Below are 22,373 nucleotides of genomic sequence, written 5' to 3'. Positions count from 1 at the left end.
GATTAGTCCGGGGCCGATGAATCGCTTGGCGTATGTCATCGAGCACCGACGAATTGCGAACGCCCATCCGCTCGGAGAGCGCCACCAGATCTGCTCCCGTCGCGGCTCGTATGCCGCAGACGTCTTCAAGCTCTCACCGGCGCCGTCATACCGACGCCTTCGCTGCAGGGCAAAAAAAAAGCTGTTGCAGAGTTATCAACGTCCCTCGCTGCCAATGGAAGGAAGCGAGCTGCTAAAAAAGCCAAACACACTTGACGCTGCGGTGGCAGTTCTTCTTGCAGCTTGTCCTTGTGAGCTCGGCAGAAGTGGATTCACTCTCGGGCTAGTGTTTCTTGGCCCGGTCCTACCGCAGTTCTTCCGCCTCGCCCACACACAAGCCTCGTGCGAAGTACGACAAGGAGCCAAGTGCAGAGACTTCAGCGAGAGGGCGCCGGAAGCGTAGCCTTGACGCTTGCTCAACAAGCCGCTGACGTCGCAAGCATCACATTATTGCGCGATAGCTGCAAGGGCTGAAGATTGAGGCAATCGTTGAATTACTGTATGCTCACCGCCGAGGCATGTCGTGCGACCGCGCGTGCGCATGATTTCTCGTCGGCGATAGGATTCGCACCATCTACCGCGTGGGTCTGCTAGCATGTGATGGATTGTCACAGTCTCCCCGCGGTCCATCTATGTGGAGGGATTCGGGGCTGAGGGCAGGAAGCGGTGCTTTCTGTCATTCGCCTGCCAGCGTTGATTTGCCAACCCGGGATTTTACGGCGGGTCCGGCGTCGTGTGTCTCTTCGACGACGGTTGGAAGTAATTAGACGATCTCCGCTTCGAGTCGGACAATACCGACCAAGCCGTGTGGCCTTGACCGCACAGCAATCTCATTGGGAGCCATTACGCGATCGAACCCGACCGTGCATCTCTACCGACGTTGCCCTCGCTTACCTGCGTTCGTCTTGTCTTTCGCGAGCGCAAATAAACGCAGGTGCGCCGTTAAAGGTCGGCATCCGTTCTCCATACGATGATCGCGAGTACGTTGTGGATACCATCACATGCGCACGGGGTGCATGCGGAGGTACGTCCTCGGATATTTGGGAGTTGATGTATTTGCTGCGACCGGCTGAATGTCTTTCCGCCGAAGGAATGCTTACAATGATGGTCGGCAGTGCGCGAGAAAGAATGGCGAGAATCCATTTCCGCATCACAACTGCGATCAACCTTGCTGTTGCATACAATGAGATACAGCACGCGCAACAGGCGCCTATGGCGCGTATCTCTCGCTTCCCGGGATCCGTATGCAGGTGCATGGCCGTGTCTCACTATGTGGGCTAGAGTTTGCTCATCTCCGCCAGCGGCTTGGGGTGGAGGCGACAAGACTTCCAACCCACTTCTTCTTGTCGAGGGTCTGCGGGTTGAGCCTGGAGTTGATGCTGGGGCTGTGTTGTGGGAGCCCCAGGAAGTTAGAAGCGCCCCACGGCATCAGGATGATGCACGCTGGAGAAGGGCCGAATGTGATAAGAAGAGCGGTCTTATCGCCGAGCATTCAGAGTGTCTTCGAGGTGAAGTCGCATATCGCTTGCTCCGTTTCAAACCCTCGCGCAGAGTCTCTGGGGAGCAAAGCCGTCTCGAAGATCGGTGCGTGTGTCATGCCGCGTGGAGACCACCCACTGGATTCTTTTCCCACGTGTATTTATGTAGATCACTGGAGCATTTGAACAGTTCTCCAGATCATCAGTCCGGGCGTGTGCTAGTGCAGGCTCTGTTTCATCGCTGTGGATGTTCTGTCCTCCACTCAATATGCACGTCATTTGCGGAGGTTGAAGATGTGTAGTTGATTTAAGAAGACAAGGAGCTTGGTGGCTGAAAGCTTGGAGATGTAGTGCCTCAGGCAGCAATATCGTCCGTACGTCACTCCCATCATCTTATTGCTCAAGTGCACACAGTACTTTGATCAAGATTACTTTCTCAGAAAATTGGATGAATTATTGTGCACAATGGATCAAGTCGCTGGCTCCAGCGTGGAACCGCGCGTGTGAATTCAACGCGACTTCAACAACTACTGTGCGACAAAACGACATTCACATTGATACTGGTCTCAGACCCACAAAGGGTATTTTCTTGACAGTCAGCTCTTCTTATCAAGCTCCCATAGCATTGACGCAGTGACTGCTGGTCGAGAATCGCGAGGTGAAAGCATTCGTCTGGCCTGAGCTGTCACAGCACATTTCGGATGTCTACAGATGCAACCAAACGCCGCCGTCTCTCGTTTGTCGCAAACAAAATGTCAACCGCATTTATTAAGATGCCTTCCACCACCTGATTTCAGCGCAAATCCCCAAACCAGCGCAATTCCGGTGTAAAGAACAGATATCTACACACCAAGAGGCAATTTCAGCGACCATGGCAAGAAGAAAATGGCACCGCTATCGCGAAATGCTAGATCAATTCGACATGAACTATGGCGACGACGAATCAAAGCTCGAAGGCTTGCAACGCCTCTGCGCCGATTGCGGCGTCAAGATTGGACCTTCGATTAAGCAGTGCAAGAGGGTGAGTTATGAGCCCAACGAAGAGACCGTCCCGTATTAACCAACTCCCACAGATCTTGAAGAGTGCCAACGTCAACATTCTCGATCTCATATATGCGAAGCAAGCTGGCGTCCTTATTCAGCGTCATAGCAGTCGAGGTGCTTTAATGGACTATACCAGGAATGGGATGATTTTCCCGAAGAAGCTTGCGAAAGAAAATGGTTTCTTGACTGCACTGCTCGTGGAGGTTTTCTAGAGATTGACAGGATGGAAATACCTCCAGAAACAGCTGTCGAGAGGGAAAGGGTGGGGTGTTGTGAGACCTGCCTAGTTGTATTGCGGTATCATCGTGAAATGGCGAGCTTGGTTGGCTGAGTGTTCTAGTGTGAAATCACGGCGATCCTATTCATTCTCATTACATTCGTTCCAAGACAGAGTCTTTGGCGTCTCATCTACTTGATCTTAGTGAGCAGCTTGCCCTGGTTGGCACCCTCAAAGAGACCCATCCAAACCTTCGGGATCTCCTCGAAGCCTGCCTCAACAATGTGCTCGGCTTCGTCGCCGACAGTCAGCTTTCCATCCGTGACGGCCTTCTTGAACAGCTCAAGCGTCTCGCCCCACTTGTTCATGAAGTCCATGACGATGAAGCCTTTGATCTCGATCCTCATGCTGATGACCTCGAACCAGTTCTTCAGGCCGGTCAGCGCATCGCCGGCGCTGTTGTAGTTGGAGATGGCGCCGCAGGCAGCAATGCGGCCATGCTTCGCCATGCGAGTGAGCATCAAGTCCAGAATCTCGCCACCGACGTTGTCGAAGTAGACATCGGCAAAATCAGGAGTGGCTTTTTTGAGGTCTCCGGCGAAAGACGCAGACTTGTAGTTCAGGCACTGGTCGGCACCGATGGACTCAACCCACTTGCACTTTGAGTCCGAGCCGGCTATACCGATCACGCGCTTGGCTCCCAGAATCTTCTTCGCAATCTGGACCGCCATGCTGCCAGTGGCACCGGCGGCACCAGAGATGACGACAACATCCGAGGCAGATGTTCTCGCGACAGACGTCAGGCCAAAGTAGGCAGTCAGACCAGTAAGACCGAGAGCACCGAGGTAGTGGGTGACGCTAAGGTTGTTGGGAAGAGGAGGAGCAGCCTGGCAAGCGCTAGCCGAGAGAACGATCTTCTCTGCCCAGCCGGTCGGTGCAATCACAATGTCGCCCTTCTTGAAGTTCGAGGCGGACGACTCGAGAACCTCGGCGAGAGCGCGTGCACGCATGACTTCTCCCTTGCCAACGGGAGGGACGTACAAACGGGACGGGTCTTCCATCTTGCGAAGCCAGCCACGCTGCGCCGGGTCATTCGAAAGGTAGACGGTCTTGACTAAGATTTGGCCATCCTGGAGGGCTCCGGTCTCAGCATCTTTGAGGGTGAATGTGGCATCAGGTCCGTCGAGGACGGGAAGGCCCTCGGGCTGGTTGGTGAGAATCCATTGACGTGCTTGCACCATGGTTATTTTGTTGGCCTGTGACGCTGTTTTGTGATAGCTTGCTGGATTCAGCAGGGAAATGGCGTGCACGGTTGGTGGAATGCAGTTGACTTTGACCTTGACAGTGCAGATTTCAGGGAATATATAGTATCTGAAAGCTTTGATCACCGTACTGTATCTGTGTGAGCATACAACATCAATCTGACAGCTGTTGGCCGAATGTGTTGAAACAGCCGAGGTTCAAATCCACTTTTTCCATTGCTGATCAATCCACCACGCAAGCAAGCGCGGCTCTGCATAACAACCATCTTATCTGAATTTGTGCTGGCCCAATTCATTTTCTATGAACCGACCCAGCGAAAGCAAAAGCTGTCGTCCACTTATAGCCATGTAATTCAAGAGCCTGGACCTTTATGTACTTTATGATGAGCATCTGAGAATTGCTTGGCGGAAAACATAGCAGCTACTTTGGTGCTAGTGGCAAACTATTGGTCATTGAAATTAAAAGAAATACTACCTGCGCAGGAGGACACTTGAGTATTTACCATCGGCAGTTATTGATCCCTTTGTGAAAGGAAAGGGGCTTCAAATTAATCAACTGTATAGATAACCAATATAACTGCAGAAGCTATCTTGAGTCTTTCAAAAGGTTCTTCGTGAGAGCGCCGAGCTTACAACGATCATGCGACGGTATTGAAGTGCAGCATTATTGCCGCTTTCCCCAGCGTACTTCTAAGCTAGAAGCACGCAATAATCTAGAGGCGCCATTTGTAAACATGCATGGCGCTGATTTATTAAGCACCTGAAGGCCACTGCACGCTGATTGGCTGATCTGCAGTCTCCGCATTCGAGAAGACGCCACCAGAACATTGAAGCTCGGTAAGACGGATCTATGGATGACGTTTGTCAGATCACGTCGCCTCATTTTACAAATACAACCATTGCGAGCGTTTAGATGGCGAACTCTCCATGTAGTATATCTGTATATATACTGACATTGACCGCTCATCTGTCCTAAATACTCATCCATCAATCTCTCCATTCAAAACTAGGCTTTACAGAAGCAACACCACCAATATCCGAATCATTAACTTGTGATCGCGGATCCGCATCACCGAAGCATCCCATCATGACGACCACCGCGACTCAAACATCGAAGCCCATCAGCTTCGATGTGAAGTCTCAAGAGCCCATCGACATCCCTCGAGGACCCGTCGAGACGGAATTGACATTCTACGGACCTCCTGCCGACGGCTCAGCACCTTTCAACTACGTCGAGAAGCCTCCCGAGGGCCAGCCCCAGCGAAACTATACCGAGGATAACCACCCGGTCACCATCCACGACATCCGCGGCCACGAGTCAGAATACGATTTCAACGTCAACGGCTTCGGCGTCCTGCAAAACCTTCCCCCCAGCGCCGAGAAGGACTTCACCGACGACGCCAGCATCAAGGCAAACTACTACCCGGAAGTCGAGAAGACCCTCCTAGCCAACGTCCCCGGCTCCAAACGCATCTTCATCTTCGACCACACCGTGCGCCGCTCCGACCCCAACGCGCCGCGCGCCCCCGTCACCCGCGCGCATATCGACCAGACGCGCGCCAGCGCCGAGACTCGCGTGCACTACCACATGGGCGACGAGGCCGAGGCGCTGCTGAAAGACCGCGTACGGCTCATCAACGTCTGGCGCCCGCTCAACGGGCCCGTGGTCGCGTCGCCGCTGGCCTATGCGGACTCAAAGACCGTGCCGGACGACCAGGTCGTTGGCGTGCAGCACCGCTACCCGCACCGCACGGGCGAGACGGCGGGCGTCAAGTACTCGCCGACGGGCAAGTGGCACTACTTGAGCGGGATGACGAACGACGAGAGGGTGCTGCTGCAGTGCTATGATAGTCAGGATGGAGCGAGGACGCCGCACTCGGCGTTTGTTGATCCGAGGACGAAGGAGAGCTGGCCGGGCAGGGAGAGCATTGAGGTCAGAGCGCTGGTATTTGGCTGAATGATTGGACTGTGGAGTTTTCTTTTGCGGGTTTCTGATGTTCTGTTGGCCGCGACAGCGCAAGAATGATAACGATCGATACGTACGATATGACAATGCAAACGTTTCACATAAATCTTCTGTCGCGTGGGTGATGCTTCCTTGCCGTTGTTAGTTTTCGGGATTATGTGGTACTCCCAAACCGCAGACCTTGCTGTGATGTCAACATGCTAAGAGAGATTGAAATTCGTCGAATATTTGTACGTGATAGAGAAGCTTCAAGATTTGATATTTTCTGTAACGGTTATCAAGCGCTCATAATTACTAGCAATAAAAGGCAGACGAGGCAGCAATCTCAATGACATGCAATGCCTCACGTCCTCGCCGCATTGCCCAACCAGCCTTCCTCGAGCATGAACTCGAATATGCGCCCGCCTTTCGTCGTATCGATATGGCTGATCTCGCGCACATTCTTCTTCTTAAGCTTGCCTTCCTGTTTCATGGCCTCGCGGAAGATGTTCTCTTTGATCGCCTGATACGCCTTGGGCTGCAGACGCAGCTTGGCGCATAGGTCGCGCTCGGCCGGGAGCAGAAGCTGCAGGTCAGGCGCGTTTTCGCCCGTCAACGTGATTGGCGTGATTGTAGGGACTGGCTGGAGAGAGGCGCGAGATTTGGGCGAAGGCATGGGTGGGGTGGCGAGGCCGTTGGGTCCGCCTCCTGCACCGTTCGTAGGAGCTGAGGGGTTGGCGGGCGATAGGCGGACCGGGATATCTTTTGTCGTGTAGTCCGTCACTGCTTGTGCTGTTTCTTGAGGGGCCTGGGCTTGCCTGTTGCGGACACCTCCGGCGAGTCGGTCGAACTGTCCGAGTGCTTGCGTTGTGCGGGCTTGTCGAGCAGCTTTCTCTCCTTCGTACTTCTCGCCTGCTGCGAGAGTGGAGACCCGCATTCGTCGCCAGTCTTGTAGCTGTGTGATGGCCTGACGAAGATTCTGTTCCTTCTCCAAATCTTCTGATATTGACACGAAGTCTGGATGAGACATCATGCGAGCAAAGGGCTTGAGCTTGTGGTACAGGTCGCGTTGGTCTTTTGAGCGCTTCTTGTCGATTGCCATGTTTTTGCGATAGTCCAGTAGCCTGTGGTTGAATATAACACGTTTGCGATCTGTTCGTGCGGTAAGGCGATCATTGTAGACACCCATAACTACCATCTTGAGGTCAAGCTCGGGCTCGAGTGCGCCCGTGGCAGGGTTGTAACCTGCATCGGGCGAGAACTGCATATGCTGAACGGCCTCTTCTGCCTCGTTAAGATGCTCCGTCTCGAACTCCAAACGCCCAGGCATGTATCCAGCAACTTCATGGCAACTGGGAACAGAGCTCGTGGGCTTCTGTTGAGCCGGACCGGTAATCTGCGACGCAGCAATAGCCTCCTTACGCTCTTCTATCCGTCTCTTCTTACGCGCCTGGAATTCTTCTCGAGGTATACTGTCGCTTAATGTGGTATCGTTGGGGCTTGCCCTCTCCGGAAGCGGGAACTTGCCAGAGTCAAGGTATGTCTTGATATAATGATCCCGCACCTCGTCCTTCTCCCTGAAATTACCAATGTGGTCTGCTATGTCCGCCCAACTTCCCAGACCATAAGTCTCCGCGCCTTCCAACAACAGCAGCTCTTCGTCCGCACCCCAACCCTCGTCGAAGATCGGTATACTGTGGGGCTCGATGACATTGTAGGCATGCGTGCGCGGGTCGTGCTTCTGATTGTGTTCGCCCTGGCTGAAGCAGGTCACACAGAGGTCGTAGTCGGTACATTCGTTTGCGCGACACCGGATCCGCACGGTGGAGGTAATGTCGTTGCTGCACACGTTGCAGATGAACTTGACGCCGCCGCCGGACCCGCTCGCGTCGCGGGGCGCGCCCTTCGGCTTGATCATGAGACCCATGATCGGTATAGATGCTCGCGCACGGCGCGGTCGGTACGGAGGTCGGCAAGTGCGGGCGGCGCGTCGGAGGCGGTGGTGGTGATGCTGCTAGCGGAGTTGTCGAGCAGCAGGGGTGGTGGTGGCGGAGGCGCTAGTCGCATGGGTCGCGCTGCGCTACGGGTGCATGGCCTGGCGGATGCGCAGTGTGGGTGTTTGAAGTGCGGTATCGCTTAAAGGATGGCGTGCCGGGATGGTGTCGCAGCAGTGCGAGTGCGCAGGCGGTGGTGGGTGGTCGCAACGCGCATCGTCACCAGCGCCTGTCCGCTCTGCTCCACTGCCTCTCCACACGGGCGCCGGCGCACCAGCAACTGGCGGCTCGAACGGCACTGCCACCCTAGCCCAAACTCTCCTGTGCTGCGCAACAGCCCTGCGAGACACACACAACACGCAACCACCACGCTCCCGTTGCACCCCGCCGTCCACCACCGCCCTCCTGGTGTCGACACGGCCTCGTCTCCCGTCGCCCGCCCTCGCCTGCAACTCCGCCCCGTCGCCCTCTGGGCCCGCCAATTGTCGTCGCTCACCCAGGAGCCTGCTTCTCTCCGCCCCACCATCGACCGCTTCCTCCCGCGCTGCCCCTACCCCTCCTCCTCCTGGGACGGCCCTCGTTGTTTCCATCCACAAGTCCTGCCCTCGCACACGACCGCCAGGTAGTGTTGCACCGTCGCCATGTCGTGGAAGCTCACCAAGAGTACGTTTTCCCCGACACCGCTGTGACTCGTCCACGATGTCACCGCCAACACCTCACTGCCCGGAGTCATGACGCTGACAAAGCCCAGAGCTGAAGGAGACTCATCTTGCACCTCTCGCCAACACCTTCTCCCGCTCTTCCTCCCAGTCTACCATCACCGACGCTCCCGCCAAGTCGCCGTCCGGCCCTCCGACGCCAGGTACCCAGACTCCCACCTCCAACCTACAGCACAGCACAAGCAGCAACGGCAACGATGCACAGAACATCGCCGCATCTGAGGCCTTGGTCTCACCTCCTGTGGCGCCGGTTAGGCCGGGTATCTTGATCTTGACGCTACATGAAGGAAAGGGATTCAGCTTGCCGCCAGGAGCAGAACAATCGTTTCAGCGACCTGGCCACGGGTCCAGTGTGTCCACTGGTAGCTTTGCGGCTGGCTCTTACATGGGTAACAGTGCAAGACCTGGTTCGAGCCAGATGCAAGCCAACTACCGTCCAGCATCTTCTGCTGGCGGAATCAATGCCGTTCCCTCCACTCACGGCAGATATCACAGCAAGTACCTGCCGTACGCGCTCCTTGATTTCGACAAGCAGCAAGTCTTTGTGAACGCAGTTTCTGGCACTCCGGAGAACCCGCTCTGGCCTGGTGAGAGCACACAGTACAAGTTCGATGTCAGCAGGACTACCGAGCTCAGTCTCTCCCTCTATATGCGTAACCCATCCGCACCGCCGAACGCAGGAAGACAACAGGATATCTTCATCGGTACATGCAGAATCACACCATCATTCAGCGAGGATGCCGACTCCGGTGCTGCGCAACCAGCCGGAACAGACAGCAAGAGCAAGAAGGACAAGTCTGGACTGCCGCTGAGCTCCACCAATGGCCTTGCCAACGGCGTCCAGTGGCATGATGTCCAGTACGGTACTGGTGCGTTGCGGATAGGAGTGAAGTACGTGAAGAACACGCAGCACAGCCTCAAGATCGAGGACTTTGAGCTGCTGAAGGTTGTCGGAAAGGGTAGTTTCGGAAAAGTCATGCAGGTCATGAAGAAGGATACCCAGCGGATCTACGCCCTCAAGACGATCAGGAAGCAGCACATTATTTCCCGATCGGAAGTCACACATACCCTTGCGGAGCGATCTGTGCTGGCGCAGATTAACAACCCTTTCATCGTACCGCTGAAGTTCTCTTTCCAATCACCAGAGAAGCTTTACTTCGTTTTGGCCTTCGTCAACGGCGGCGAGCTCTTCCACCACCTTCAGAAAGAACAGCGCTTCGACATCAACAGATCTCGATTCTATGCCGCCGAGCTGCTCTGTGCTCTTGAGTGCTTGCATGGCTTCGGTGTCATCTATCGTGACCTGAAGCCAGAAAACATCTTGGTTGACTACGTCGGCCACATTGCATTGTGTGACTTCGGTCTTTGCAAGCTGGACATGAAGGATGAGGACAAGACTAACACGTTCTGTGGCACTCCTGAATATCTCGCTCCAGAGCTTCTTCATGGACAAGGCTACACCAAAGCCGTCGACTGGTGGACCCTGGGTGTGCTTCTTTACGAGATGTTGACTGGCTTGCCGCCTTTCTACGACGAGAACACAAACGAGATGTACCGCAAAATCCTGGCAGAGCCTCTGCACTTCCCTGGACCAGATGTTGTGCCTCCGGCGGCCCGAGATCTTTTGACCAGGCTCTTGGACCGCGACGCCACCAGACGACTGGGCACCAATGGTGCCTCGGAGATCAAGGTATGTTCAGAAGGATAGCTCGATTTGACCGACTGCAAACAGTACTGACATCGCAACAGGCACACCCTTTCTTCCACAGCATAGACTGGCGCAAGCTCCTCGACCGCAAGTACGAGCCATCCTTCAAGCCTTCGGTCGTCGACGAGCGCGACACGGCCAACTTCGACAAGGAGTTCACCAGCGAGGCGCCAACAGACAGCTACGTTGAAGGCCCAATGCTCAGTCAGACAATGCAGCAGCAGTTCGCCGGCTGGTCGTACAACAGGCCCGTGGAAGGCCTTGGCGACGCTGGCGGCAGTATCTCTCAAGGCAATGCGTTTGAGCAGCGATAAAGTGTCATGAGGTGCATGCACTCTCGGAGTGTTGGGTTTGATGAAGAACGGAAAGCCATAAAGCGGACTCTTTCCCGCGACGCCCGGTTCTTTTTGGTTTTCCGTGCGATGGTGGACGATCTCACGCAGTTTGAGTTGTTGGTAGACTTATACTGCAGCGAAGCTATATATCCAATGGACGCAATTTTCTTGCTGTACCCATACACATGCCTCGCGTTATCTTGCTATGACCATCAAATTGGCGAAGCTCGATATCTCCGCGGCGTCTGATGTAAGAAATCAGCTGTATTGTGTAGATGACACCACCTGCGGTTCAGACGGACGAAGAATCATCAAACTGACTTGCAGTGGTGAGAATCTGCGTGGAAAATCCCCAGTGGCTCAATCATCACTGCGTCTGTGCTTCGCCACTGTTGTTTTGCCTTCTTGCTTGATGCTGGATTTATCCGGACCCTCTTCGGTGGGCTAGGCCTTGCGGCGACACGTGAAGTTGGGATGGCGTCACGTGGATTCTATGGTGTTGTGAGCTCTACATATGCACATGCTCTTTACTGCCTGTATGTGGCCTGGTCATAATGCCAATGAAGAGAAGAGCTGTCATAAGCGAACATGCGTGAGATATATAAGCGCTGACTCTATACCACATGCGCACTATCACCGCCTGCAACCCGTCGGTCTTCGCTCAGCCAAAGTGCAGCGAGCTGCCCCACCTCGCGGGGTCGAACGTCACAGGCCTCATCCGCCCATATCCCGCCAACCACCGCGCTCTCTCACTTTCTGGGCCTGTGCTGATGCTGTCCTGACTGTCTCCATCGACAATCTTTCCTCCGCCTGACTTCCCTCCCAAAACAAAGATACCCATACCGCACGCTATACCCCACCCACCGCATTAACTTGCTTCACCCCTTCACGAGGTACGTCGACAGCTCTGCCAGCTTCGAGCTGTACGGCCTTTGGTTGGGAACGCGGCTTTTCTGACTCGACTGCAGAACACGAACACGACACATTCTCTCAACATGCCTGGTTTTTCGCAGGCCACCGACCTGGCCGCCTGGAAGGCCCTCACCGAGCACCATGACAAGTGAGTGGACATCGCTGCACGCACATCTCTGCTGGGGAAACACTAACGTTTTCCTCAGGCTCGGCCGCGCCATTGTGCTGAAGGAGGAGTTTGCCAAGGGTAAGCAATGCCAATGAGGCCTGGTATCGAAAGACGGAGGCTGTCTGCGATATGCAGAGACCTCTCAACTTCTTTCTGTTTCTGAACATGTAGCTGACTGGGATTTTTCCCACCGCCAGACCCAGAGCGCTTCAACAAGTTCAGCCATGCCTTCAAGAACTCTGCCGACGGCAACGAGATTGTTTTCGACTTCTCCAAGAACTTCATTACCGAGGAGACCCTGTCTCTGCTCGTCAAGCTCGCCAAGGAGGCTAAGGTTGAGGAGCTCCGCGACGACATGTTCAAGGGCGAGAAGATCAACTTCACAGAGCAGCGCGCCGTCTACCACATGGCCCTGCGCAACACCTCCAACAAGCCCATGCAGGTGGATGGCAAGAGCGTGGTTGAGGAGGTGAACAGCGTGCTTGACCACATGAAGGAGTTCACCGAGCAGGTCCGCTCCGGTGAGTGGAAGGGTTACACTGGCAAGCCCATTGACACCATTGTCAACATTGGTATTGGTGGCTCTGACCTTGGTCCCGTTATGGTCACCGAGGCCCTCAAGCCGTACGGCAAGGAGGGCATGAAGCTTCACTTCGTCTCCAACATTGACGGCACCCACATGGCTGAGGCCCTCAAGGCTAGCAACCCTGAGACCACCCTCTTCCTTGTTGCCAGCAAGACCTTCACCACCGCTGAGACCGTCACGAACGCCAACACCGCCAAGTCGTGGTTCCTCGAGCACGCAAAGGAGAAGTCCGCCATCGCCAAGCACTTCGTTGCGCTTTCCACAAACACTAAGGAGGTCGAGGCTTTCGGCATCGACGCCAAGAACATGTTCGGCTTCAGCGACTGGGTCGGTGGCCGCTACAGTGTCTGGTCCGCCATCGGTCTCAGCGTGGCGCTCTACATCGGCTACGACAACTTCCATGAGTTCCTGGCTGGCGCCCACGCCATGGACGAGCACTTCACCTCCACTCCTCTCGAGAAGAACATTCCCGCCATCGGTGGTCTCCTCAGTGTTTGGTACTCTGACTTCTTCGGTGCTCAGACTCACCTTGTCGCTCCGTAAGTGGTTTCCTCCAAGCTGTGTTTCATATCAATATGCTAAGATCACTTCCAGGTACGACCAGTACATGCACCGCTTCCCTGCTTACCTCCAGCAACTCTCCATGGAATCCAATGGCAAGGCTATCACCCGCAGCGGAGACTATGTGAAGTACACCACCGGCCCCATCCTGTTCGGCGAGCCCGGTACCAACTCCCAGCACTCCTTCTTCCAGCTCCTGCACCAGGGCACCAAGCTGATCCCCACCGACTTCATCCTCGCCGCCGAGTCCCACAACCCGATCGACAACAACAAGCACCAGCGCATGCTGGCCTCCAACTTCTTCGCGCAGTCTGAGGCTCTCATGGTCGGCAAGACGCCCGAGGCCGTCAAGGCCGAGGGCGCGCCCGACGAGCTTATCCCGCACAAGACCTTCCTCGGCAACCGCCCGACGACCTCCATCCTGGCGCAGAAGATCACTCCGGGCGCCCTCGGCTCCCTCATCGCCTACTACGAGCACCTCACCTTCGTGGAGGGCGCCATTTGGAACATCAACTCCTACGACCAGTGGGGCGTCGAGCTCGGCAAGCAGCTCGCCAAGAGCATCCTTGGCGAGCTCGAGGGCGAGGGCAAGGTCGACAAGCACGACAGCAGCACCAACGGCCTCATCAACCTGTTCAAGTCCAAGGCGGGCATGTCGTGAACCCATACGGCGACTGCGACTGAACCGAGGGTTGCTAGGCTTTAGGCTGGCTGGGTGTGAGGACGTTTTGAGGAGGCGAATTCGAGTGACGTGAATTGATGAGGCGGATCTGACGATGTGAAATGAGGAGGCACAGAACGAAAAGCACATAGATTACGGACTCCTGTTTTTCATTTCCCTACTTTAGCAAATGCAATGTGAGACGCTATGACGATTTCTGCCGCGTCCGATCGATCCTTGTCGTGTCAAGACTTACCTTTGCATGCCACGCATTCCTAGCTCTTAATGACGATCGTGACCAACGACGCCGCGGGAGGGAGAGGGCTTCGCTTGTGCAGCTCATGACATCTTCTATCTCGACGGTATCCTCCATCGATATTAGCTGGCACCCTGTCGTCCCGTCCACAGCTTACCTCGCCTCTATTGTATGCCCTCCAACCTACCGAATGGAGAAAGTGGAGACTCATTTCGTTTACGTAGTGCAGATCCTACGCCCTCGGAGCGCTACTTGCCATTATGCATGCACGCAAGCAAGCTGGCGCGAAGTGGATGCGGAGGAATGGGATCCTCCAGCGTACACATATGTATATGCTTGCCAGCATGGACCTCCGGCTCGGTCCATATTCCCCGTGGACAGAACGTCGCGGCGCTGATGCAGGGGCACGTGAACCGCTCTGCAAGCCGCCGCCTGAATCCCTCGTCGTTGAGACGCACCGCCGACACAGGGGACAACGGAGAGTGTATCACAAGCTTGTGACCCGGCACGGCGTCGCCGTTTCTGCAGCCGTGAAGATGGCGCGGCACTGGATGCGAGAGAATCGAGATCTCCTGCTCGCCTACGACTGTGTTAGACCAGCACACCGCGGCGGCCCGAGTCCTCCGCCGTCCTGATCGTTGCCGTTGTTGCATACTTCCATCCGTCCGTGAGGATGGAAGGTGGCGCGGAAGCAGGAGCCCTGCGCATATCGAGTCGACCGGCGCGGCACGACACCGCGGTCCGGGCTCCCCGTCGTCGACGTGCTGCCGTCTTGCAGCCTTGGGGCTCACGGCGCAGGCGCAGGAGGCACTACTGTGACGAGGCGAAACTCGATTATCTCGCCAACCGGCATGATCCGCTGCCTGGGCAGATCCTACGTCGCCAACGGGATGCCGTCCTGCAGCGTTGAAGACCGTGGCGGCCGCGGCGCGGCGCAGATGCAAAGGATTGCCAATGTGCAACTGGATTGAGCATGGTCTATGGCCTGGTCGGCTCGTTTTTGATATGTTGACGATCTAGCTGGCGCCGCAAGCAGGCGGGTGGAAGCGAGATGTTGCTGAGGATGCCTTTCCCGTGCGTTGAGGATTGGGCGTCGAGCCGATGTGCCAGGTTAAACGGCATGCCTATCGAACTGGGGCGCTCATATCGTTAAGGGTGGAGTTGGCTCCGGCTACGAGGCACTTGTGTCACATGTTTCGTTTGCTGTTGTCAAGTATCCTTGAGAATTGAACGAGCCGAAATCGGCATGCGGCCGGCTTGCCGAGAGGCCGAGAAATGCCGGCCAAAGCAAAGTGAGGGCACGTGCAAACATCTCCTTTAGTCGGAGACGCTGTTCTTCGCAGAATGATTGGGAGGCGTTGGTGCTACGGCAGCGACAGATGTCGTGATAAGGAATCCGGGTAAGCACATGTGCCTGGTGTCACCGCTGGCGACATGGCTTCCACGGTTTGCAGCGCGGAGCCTGTGCTTAGTAGATCGGGTTGGTAATTCTCGCGTGCCCTCGCGGCGCGGCCTGGCCGAGGGGCGAGCTCGTGCTACGACGAGTCTGCCGCAGGTGGATTGATCAACGGACGCGTCCTCACGCCAAAGGCGAGCGCGGGTCGTCCCACCATACCCTGACATCCGCGGCGCTCAGACCGGGCAGCTTGGGCACAAATGCTGCGACGTGCGACGCCGCGCTCCTCTTCCGCCTACACCCAGCTTCCTGCAGACAGCATTAGCTGCTCCGCGCTTCAAACTTTGTCGAAGCTGAAGGGCTGTCAAGAAGTCACGTAGTCGCACGGGGGCTGCAGGCAAAGCCATGCTCGCCTAAACGCTAGACGACGTGGAGGCGCGCTATCTTCGCCTTCTTCGTAGCGTTGATAACTAGGGACAAGCTATAGACGCAACGCCATAGAAGTCTGTTCCAGAAGAAGTTACCATTGGGCTGGGACGGCGGGATCCCAGTGCTCTGGTCAGGAGCAAAAAGCAGCGGCCTCCCCGGAGATTTGACCGTTGGACAGCACGAACCCATTGCCATGACCTCGGGCTGCAGATATAGCTTGCAAGGTCAGAAACAAGTGGAAGACGGTTTATTGGGAGGCCCAATACGCACTTGAAAGCCTCTAGCATCCATCTCGTAAAACTCGTTTTCTAGCGTGTTTTAGTTTTCGAAGGGATAATGCACTCCGACTTGCCTCGGTCTTCCAACCATCAGGCCAGGCCGTTGGGAAGCCTCTATCGCGCATGCGTAGTCTTATGCAGCTTAGTTGACGCTGTCACGCCACGGAGAACGTGGTCCAGGAAGACAGTGGCCGGACTGGGTCGGTTTCTGCAGCCTAAGACGCTAGCCACATCGTCATCGATTGGAGTGGTGCTAGCTTTACGCATGTTCGGTGCAGTAGGGTCTAGGAAGGAGGTCCGTTCAACCACATAGTCTCGTGACCTAATGCTCTGGATCGCTGGCAAGACGCTGCAGTGCAACGCTTCAATCCAGTGGCTTGGTAAGACGGCCGTAGCTTAACGCAACACGTCGGTTTATGTCCGGCTAATCGAGTGAAGTCCTGGCATTCACACTCTTGCCGGTGGCTTGAACTAAGTGCCACGTTTTCGAGAACGTGTCGTGAGCTTCAGCTATGCTACTCGTCCGGTACCGAGGAGTACGTATTTGGATATTCGCAGCGAGAATGCCTCACGGAGATCAAAGCACTGAGAAGGAAGCAGTCAGCTACCATTCCCAGCATCGGTTTGTTCCGCAACGTCTGCCGTCTGCATGTATGTACGTAAACGAGCCCATAGACATCCAGTTGCCACGTGCATGAGAGGCATGCTAGCCCTGACGTAGAGGGCCGTCTCGAGGGATTCTGCAGTGATAGCAAGCCCCTGCCGCTACCGAGAGCCACGGCGCCGGGAGTCCTTTGCGACGAACTGCCAAGGGCGACGGCGAATTCCATATGTACGGCGTGTGCAGTGCGGCCACTCGTAGGCGGGATACACTGAGGAGGGGGTGCGGGTCTCGCTCCAGTGACTGGTTACTCCTTGGAGTATTGTCGAGTGCGCCTCCAAAACTCTTTTGCTCCCTGCCGTACCCGTTCTATTCTTTGCGAGCACCTGATGGCTTCTTGCTGCAAAGCCGAAGTGCGTCTGCTAACCCCTGTACTAAGCGCTGAAAACCGGATGGAACGGGTCTAGTAGCCGAATGCTCTGGCCCCAGCTTGAATGACAACGCAGCAGTCATTTTGCCACGCATCCACATGCGTGGGCGTTTTGGGTCCGTCTTGGTAAGTCTAACCCTAGAGCGCTCAAGTCGCCGGTGGGAACGAGAGCCTTGTCGATCAGTCCTGACAGACAAGACTAGGAGATCCAATTCTTAAAGAGGCAGCTGAAGAAAGCCTTGCGTTGCCCTGTATCCTGCAGCTGACTGACATCCCGCCTCGAGAGAGCGGAGGCAGCCATGGCTTCTCTTACGAGGCGGTTCAGCACAGCTCGTGGTGCCGAGTGTGCCGGCTGACAGGCATCAATCCGTCTGCTTCTGCAGGTCGACGTTACCGTCGGTTGAAGGGTAAGATGCTTGTCGTGACAGGTACCTATGTAGATATGCCCGTGCTCTGCACCGGCAGCCTGGACTTGAAGAGAGCCACCCTCGTGCCGCCCGAGCGGTCGGGGGAGTGGGTCGAATCATTGGGGCATATAGCCAATGAGACTTGCACGCAAGCCGGGCTGTCGTCTGGCGCTCGGGTCTGCTTGCACCTGGTCGATGGGTACATGAGGGTGGTGCAAGCCTGCGAATCGATTGCGCCTCAAGGCATCTCGCTTCCTTACAGGTCCCATCTGCGCCCACAGCTGGGGTTTCTCCCGTGGCTTTGGATTCATTTCATCTTCCGATACCGGGTTCTGGGTAATTGTTCGACTTCCACGTCGAAGACGTGTAAGTCACCATCCAAGGCACTTGACTAGTCAAAGCAGTCCGTATGTGCCACCAAGCACCAATGCCACACTTCTTATGGTGCTGCTTCTAAGGCATGAGCCACTTGCTATCGACTTGAATGCATGCTGTCATCTCCTGCTAACAGTCCATCTAGCAGAATGTCAAACGACGCCGTCCCTCAGCCTAGAAATGACGAGGTCTTGCAGTATGGCGGTCGTGACTTTTGCGCTTTTGGGTTCCGTCACAAGATCAGTTGTGTTCCAGTAGACGAAGTACATGCTTCTCTTGCCCTCGCATTTGTTCCGGGGTTTCGCTGACAACTTGCAGGACGAAAAAGATCGGTTCGATGTATACAACGACGTCCTAGAAAGAATCTTCCTGTCTACTGTTTTTCCGAATCTGGAAGCCGGCCCGCGGGAGGTCCTCGATTGTGGGTTCGGCACCGGGGCCTGGATATCCTCGCTACTGGATGAGCACGAGGACTACGAAGTGAGTATTCGCCTCGTCCTTCGACGGTCGTCAGCGGTGACGCATTTATCGATATCGGACCATGATGTGGACGACCTCTTGGTATTGACTGGTCCAGGTCACCGGCGTCGACATATTCGATCATCCCAGCAACAGCGATGGTGTTCAAGAGTTTTATAAGATCAAATGGAACATGAATGCCCGCTTTCGCTCCGCGCCAGAGAGGGACATGTTGAAGATGGATACCTTCGATCTGATAAACAGTCGCTTCCTTTCAGATGGCATTGATAGCGAACGTTGGCCGGATTTGATCAGCGAATACAGAGCGCTCCTGAAACCAGGTGGATGGCTGCAAATGGTCGAAGTGAATTGGTGTTTCCAGTCGGATAATGGGGCAAGACTGCCTCACCTTGAGGCATGGTGGAACAACTATTCGATGGCCCTACGCCGGATGAACAGAAATCCTACGGTTGCTGGACATCTGTTCCGCCTGATGGCTGAAGCGGGATTTGTGCACATAGAGACCAAAGACGAGGACAATAGGATCCCTGTTGGAGACTGGATGGCCGGTAATTTGCCCTAGACGCCGCGCTGATCTTGCACCACTGACTTTCGCCTTAGGGTTCAGATCCCCTGGGAAGGACAACGTGAGGGCCGTTTCCGAAATGCTGGCGTCGTTCGCTATCATGCCATTCACGGCAGTTTTGGGAATGAGTACAACGCGCTGTGCGCAGATGGTACGCGACGCCCAAGCGGAATTGCTCAAGCCGAACGTGAAGATATACAACAGAGTGTAAGTCGTCACCGTCGCATGAGGATCATTCGCTAATGCGGTCGTGAAGGCATGTTGCCTGGGGTCAAAAGCCGTTTCGAAAGAAGCGCTGACAATATGGGGCCGATGTGGGTATCGTCCTCCCAAAGGCGAGGCTCAGCGCGTCAAACATACTGGCAGCAAAGGCGTTGCGATGCTGACTTGTGCGGCGCGACGATCTCCTTCTAGTCGGAGCGAGGCCTGAGCACGCAGCGTTGATGGCACCATCGTGATCGCAAACCTCGCAACAGATTTCGGGATCTGACGCCTCCATAGCTGCATCAAGCTGTTCTCTTCGAAGTGTAGCGAGCACGATGATGGCCTGCAGCGCGGACGGCAGATGGCGAGGAGCCAAGGAGTGCTCGACGGAAGCCCGGCAACGAGTGAAGCCTACGCGGCTGTGTGAGTGATGTCGCTCAAGCCACTGTTGGTCCTTCCATTCAGACGCAGCGACACAGCAGATGAATGTATGCGAGATTTTTGAGGAGCGAACCTGGCATTATGAATAGAAGGAAGAGGTTGAAAGAAAGTTGGTGTTAGTCGCCACGAGTCGAGGCTGCCACATCACCAGCAATCAAGACCAACCCGACAGACTGGGACACGCCAAGGAAGACGCGGAATGTATGAGGAGAGGGCACCGCCCTGGTTGGCCCATCATATCACGCATGCGAAAGGGTAAACATATCGACACGGATCACAACATCAACATCTTGTTTACGAAAGCGTTCGTTAGAAGCCAACGGGAGTCAAGTCCCTTTATCACGGGAGTACGTGAGTGACATGTCACCCAGCTGGCCATTGCGCGACTGGTCTTCTCGCGCTAGTCCATGCACAATCCCGCTATCTAATATCGACTATCGAAGCCGATGCAGCAGCGAGCTTGAGAGGACCGTATCTCGGTATCCTCAGGACGATATACACCGGACATTTGTTCCTGCCTGCAAGACTGCGGTGCCTGTCGGTACTTCGTCCGACGCCAAATACATACTTCGCAGGTTCAGGGCTAGTAAACTTTCCTGAGGCGGGATCGTGGGAATCGACAAAGTATGATCAGGCTTGGCAGCCCCGAAGTACTCAAGTACCTTCCGTTCTGAGAGGTCGGAAGTCGGGGACTCATACGTCGAGTATTGGCAAGAAAGGAGAGAGATCACCAACATTACGGTCTGCTAAATGGGCTGTTGAAGCGAGTTGCTGCTCACCTCGACAAGAAACTCATCATGGGCCGCTCGTTCATCGCAAGATATCCTGGTCAGCGTTCACCGCGGCGATTCACCACGTCGATCACGGAGGCAATGGAGGTCCAAGCACGATTAGAAACAGCGATGTGGATCAGACCACCTCCATCGAGAGATGTTTTCTGCGCATGTACCCCTGAGCTTGAATGCTTTTCCAGCCGTCCGGTCAGCTCAAATGTGAGAAGATACTCTTCGAAAGCCATGACGAATGTGTGGTAATTATCAATCTAATTTACGGTGGAGGAGGTATGTCGTCTTTCATTGTCGGGAAGCCACTGGGCCAAGGATGTTAGAAAACAAACCTGCATCAGAATATGGGAAGTCCTCAAGCAACCCCCAACGGCGATTATGGAGCGAATTCGATACCTGGATAAGCTTGGTCAAAAACCGTGTCAATCTCACTCTTTTCTTACTGGTCCAACTTCTAGCCTCTATCCCTTATGAAGCGTGTCAGTACACCAACACCCTGACGGGTCGGGAGCAATCTTTCCTGCTTGCTTGAAGCTTCGCTTTGTGAGAGATCTTGCACTGACCCAGTGGCCCATGTCCCTGGGCTCACCAAATCTGCTGTGCTTTCACGTTGGTGTCGGGTAAGCGACCATCCTTCATGCTCGGAGCGATAGCTATCACCAGACCGTTGAAAGAAATACCTAGTGACCATCCAAGCGGAGTCTTATTGTCAAATTAACTCATCGCAATTGCGAGCACATTTGCTAATAGATACACTTGCGACTGGCGCTGTCTCACAAGCAAGAATCAAAGCACCCCGGTGAAGGATGACATACTTCAGAGCCTACGCGGATCTTGATATAAGGCCGAAGGGTAAACAGAAGTGGAACGCCGCACAATCAGATGAAACGGATTCCGACACTTCACTATGCACACAACAGAACATTCAGGGGTACAAGCATCGTTCATCAAAGGAGTGTATTTATATCATTTGGTAAGTAAAAGCTATTACCTATACTATATCTGGGCTTCTGTTTGCCTGTGTGTCATAGAACATGTGTCCTTCGTTCGTCAAGCCTTGTCCATAAGGCTGGTTTCGTACTGCTCATAGCGAGATTCGCTTAGCAGGAGGTGATGAAGAGACCCAGGGGAGACGGGTTCCAGTCCTCGAAGAAGTTGAGGCTGAGGCCGTTCTCGGAGGAGAGCTCGATGGACTGGGTAGAGCCAGCCTGGCAGTCCTGAGTGGCCACGACGTAGCTGTTGCCGGGCTGGAGGTCGATGGTGCCGAGGTCGCTCTTGACGGACGGGGCGCTGCTGTAAGAGGTCTGCTGGCTGGCGGTGTCGCTGAGCTCGCTGCAGCTGAGGCTGCCAGAGCCGCTGAAGTCGTAGTTGGAGGTCTCGAGATCCTCCTTCTGGGGGAAGAGGAAGATGATGGAGCACTGCTTGCCCTCGTAGTCCTGCGGAATATCGAAGTTGAAGATGGTGCTGGTGGTCGAGTTGATCTGACCGTTGTAACTAGTGCCGTAGGCCTGGTCAGGCTGCTCGGAGGAGACGGGCACGATCAGGTGAGGGGTCTGGTAAGCTCCGGTGAGGGAAGTCTGACAAGCAGAGCCGCTGCCAGTTCCAGTAGCTTGGGTGCCAGAGGGGGCTTCAGTCGGCGCAGATGCACTACCAGCTGGTGCGGAAGGCGCCGGAGCCGATGATCCGGCCGGGTACGAGGCGGGCGCAGAGCTGCCAGCAGGCTGAGACGGCGCTGGGGCGGAAGTCGCGGCCGAGGAAGCGTATCCCGCAGGGGCGGTAGACTCACCACCAGCAGGCTGCGACGGAGCCGGTGCAGAAGAAGCGTATCCAGCGGGAGCAGTAGACGCACCGCCAGCAGGCTGCGACGGAGCTGGTGCAGAAGAAGCATATCCGGCGGGCTGAGTGGCAGCTGGAGCGGAAGAAGTAGCGTATCCAGCCGGGGCGGTAGACGCACCGCCAGCAGGCTGAGTGGCAGCCGGAGCAGAAGAAGAAGCGTATCCGGCGGGCTGAGTGGCAGCCGGAGCAGAAGACGAAGCGTATCCAGCCGGGGCCGTAGACGCACCGCCGGCGGGCTGAGAGCCAGCTGGGGCAGAAGA

The 22,373-nt window shown here is 55.4% G+C and overlaps 8 protein-coding genes across 8 annotated transcripts in view; 5 read left to right on the top strand and 3 right to left on the bottom strand.

The window, feature by feature from the left end:
- The first annotated feature begins 934 nt into the window (after positions 1–934).
- Positions 935–2,953, top strand: WHR41_00762 (uncharacterized protein). Its single transcript, XM_069369368.1, has 3 exons — positions 935–1,063; positions 1,155–2,538; positions 2,591–2,953. Exons 2-3 carry the CDS (start codon positions 2,389–2,391, stop codon positions 2,771–2,773), a joined length of 333 nt encoding a protein of 110 aa, XP_069233526.1. The 5' UTR covers positions 935–1,063; positions 1,155–2,388; the 3' UTR covers positions 2,774–2,953.
- A 16-nt stretch (positions 2,954–2,969) lies between these two features.
- Positions 2,970–4,019, bottom strand: WHR41_00761 (uncharacterized protein; the record flags this gene model as incomplete). Its single annotated transcript, XM_069369367.1, has 1 exon — positions 2,970–4,019. One exon carries the CDS (start codon positions 4,017–4,019, stop codon positions 2,970–2,972), a length of 1,050 nt encoding a protein of 349 aa, XP_069233527.1.
- Positions 4,020–5,127: 1,108 nt separating this feature from the next.
- Positions 5,128–5,997, top strand: WHR41_00760 (uncharacterized protein; the record flags this gene model as incomplete). The annotated part of the gene is made up of 1 exon (XM_069369366.1): positions 5,128–5,997. One exon carries the CDS (start codon positions 5,128–5,130, stop codon positions 5,995–5,997), a length of 870 nt encoding a protein of 289 aa, XP_069233494.1.
- Positions 5,998–6,349: 352 nt separating this feature from the next.
- On the bottom strand, positions 6,350–7,912 carry WHR41_00759 (uncharacterized protein; the record flags this gene model as incomplete). The annotated part of the gene is made up of 1 exon (XM_069369365.1): positions 6,350–7,912. The coding sequence occupies one exon, from the start codon at positions 7,910–7,912 to the stop codon at positions 6,350–6,352; it is 1,563 nt and encodes a 520-aa protein (XP_069233779.1).
- A 411-nt stretch (positions 7,913–8,323) lies between these two features.
- Positions 8,324–10,927, top strand: WHR41_00758 (uncharacterized protein). Its single transcript, XM_069369364.1, has 3 exons — positions 8,324–8,642; positions 8,731–10,388; positions 10,448–10,927. The coding sequence occupies exons 1-3, from the start codon at positions 8,621–8,623 to the stop codon at positions 10,718–10,720; spliced, it is 1,953 nt and encodes a 650-aa protein (XP_069233778.1). The 5' UTR covers positions 8,324–8,620; the 3' UTR covers positions 10,721–10,927.
- Positions 10,928–11,307: 380 nt separating this feature from the next.
- On the top strand, positions 11,308–13,864 carry pgiA (Glucose-6-phosphate isomerase). The gene is made up of 5 exons (XM_069369363.1): positions 11,308–11,634; positions 11,710–11,801; positions 11,860–11,900; positions 12,020–12,947; positions 13,003–13,864. The coding sequence occupies exons 2-5, from the start codon at positions 11,737–11,739 to the stop codon at positions 13,628–13,630; spliced, it is 1,662 nt and encodes a 553-aa protein (XP_069233775.1). The 5' UTR covers positions 11,308–11,634; positions 11,710–11,736; the 3' UTR covers positions 13,631–13,864.
- A 4,087-nt stretch (positions 13,865–17,951) lies between these two features.
- On the top strand, positions 17,952–19,146 carry WHR41_00756 (uncharacterized protein; the record flags this gene model as incomplete). Its single annotated transcript, XM_069369362.1, has 5 exons — positions 17,952–18,065; positions 18,121–18,282; positions 18,380–18,830; positions 18,883–19,054; positions 19,104–19,146. The coding sequence occupies 5 exons, from the start codon at positions 17,952–17,954 to the stop codon at positions 19,144–19,146; spliced, it is 942 nt and encodes a 313-aa protein (XP_069233774.1).
- Positions 19,147–21,377: 2,231 nt separating this feature from the next.
- WHR41_00755 (uncharacterized protein) overlaps positions 21,378–22,373 on the bottom strand; it is a gene marked incomplete at both ends in the record, with an annotated part of 1,837 nt that continues 841 nt past the window's right edge. The window contains one exon of the mRNA XM_069369361.1: positions 21,378–22,360. Coding sequence (XP_069233777.1) covers positions 21,378–22,360 — 983 coding nt within the window. The remainder of the gene's footprint in view (positions 22,361–22,373) is intronic.

Source organism: Cladosporium halotolerans (assembly GCF_011745625.1).
Source record: "Cladosporium halotolerans strain TM138-S3 chromosome Unknown Sca2, whole genome shotgun sequence".
NCBI lineage: Eukaryota > Fungi > Ascomycota > Dothideomycetes > Cladosporiales > Cladosporiaceae > Cladosporium > Cladosporium halotolerans.
Note: the sequence above shows the minus strand (reverse complement) of the source record. Positions and strands in the feature narration are given on the sequence as shown.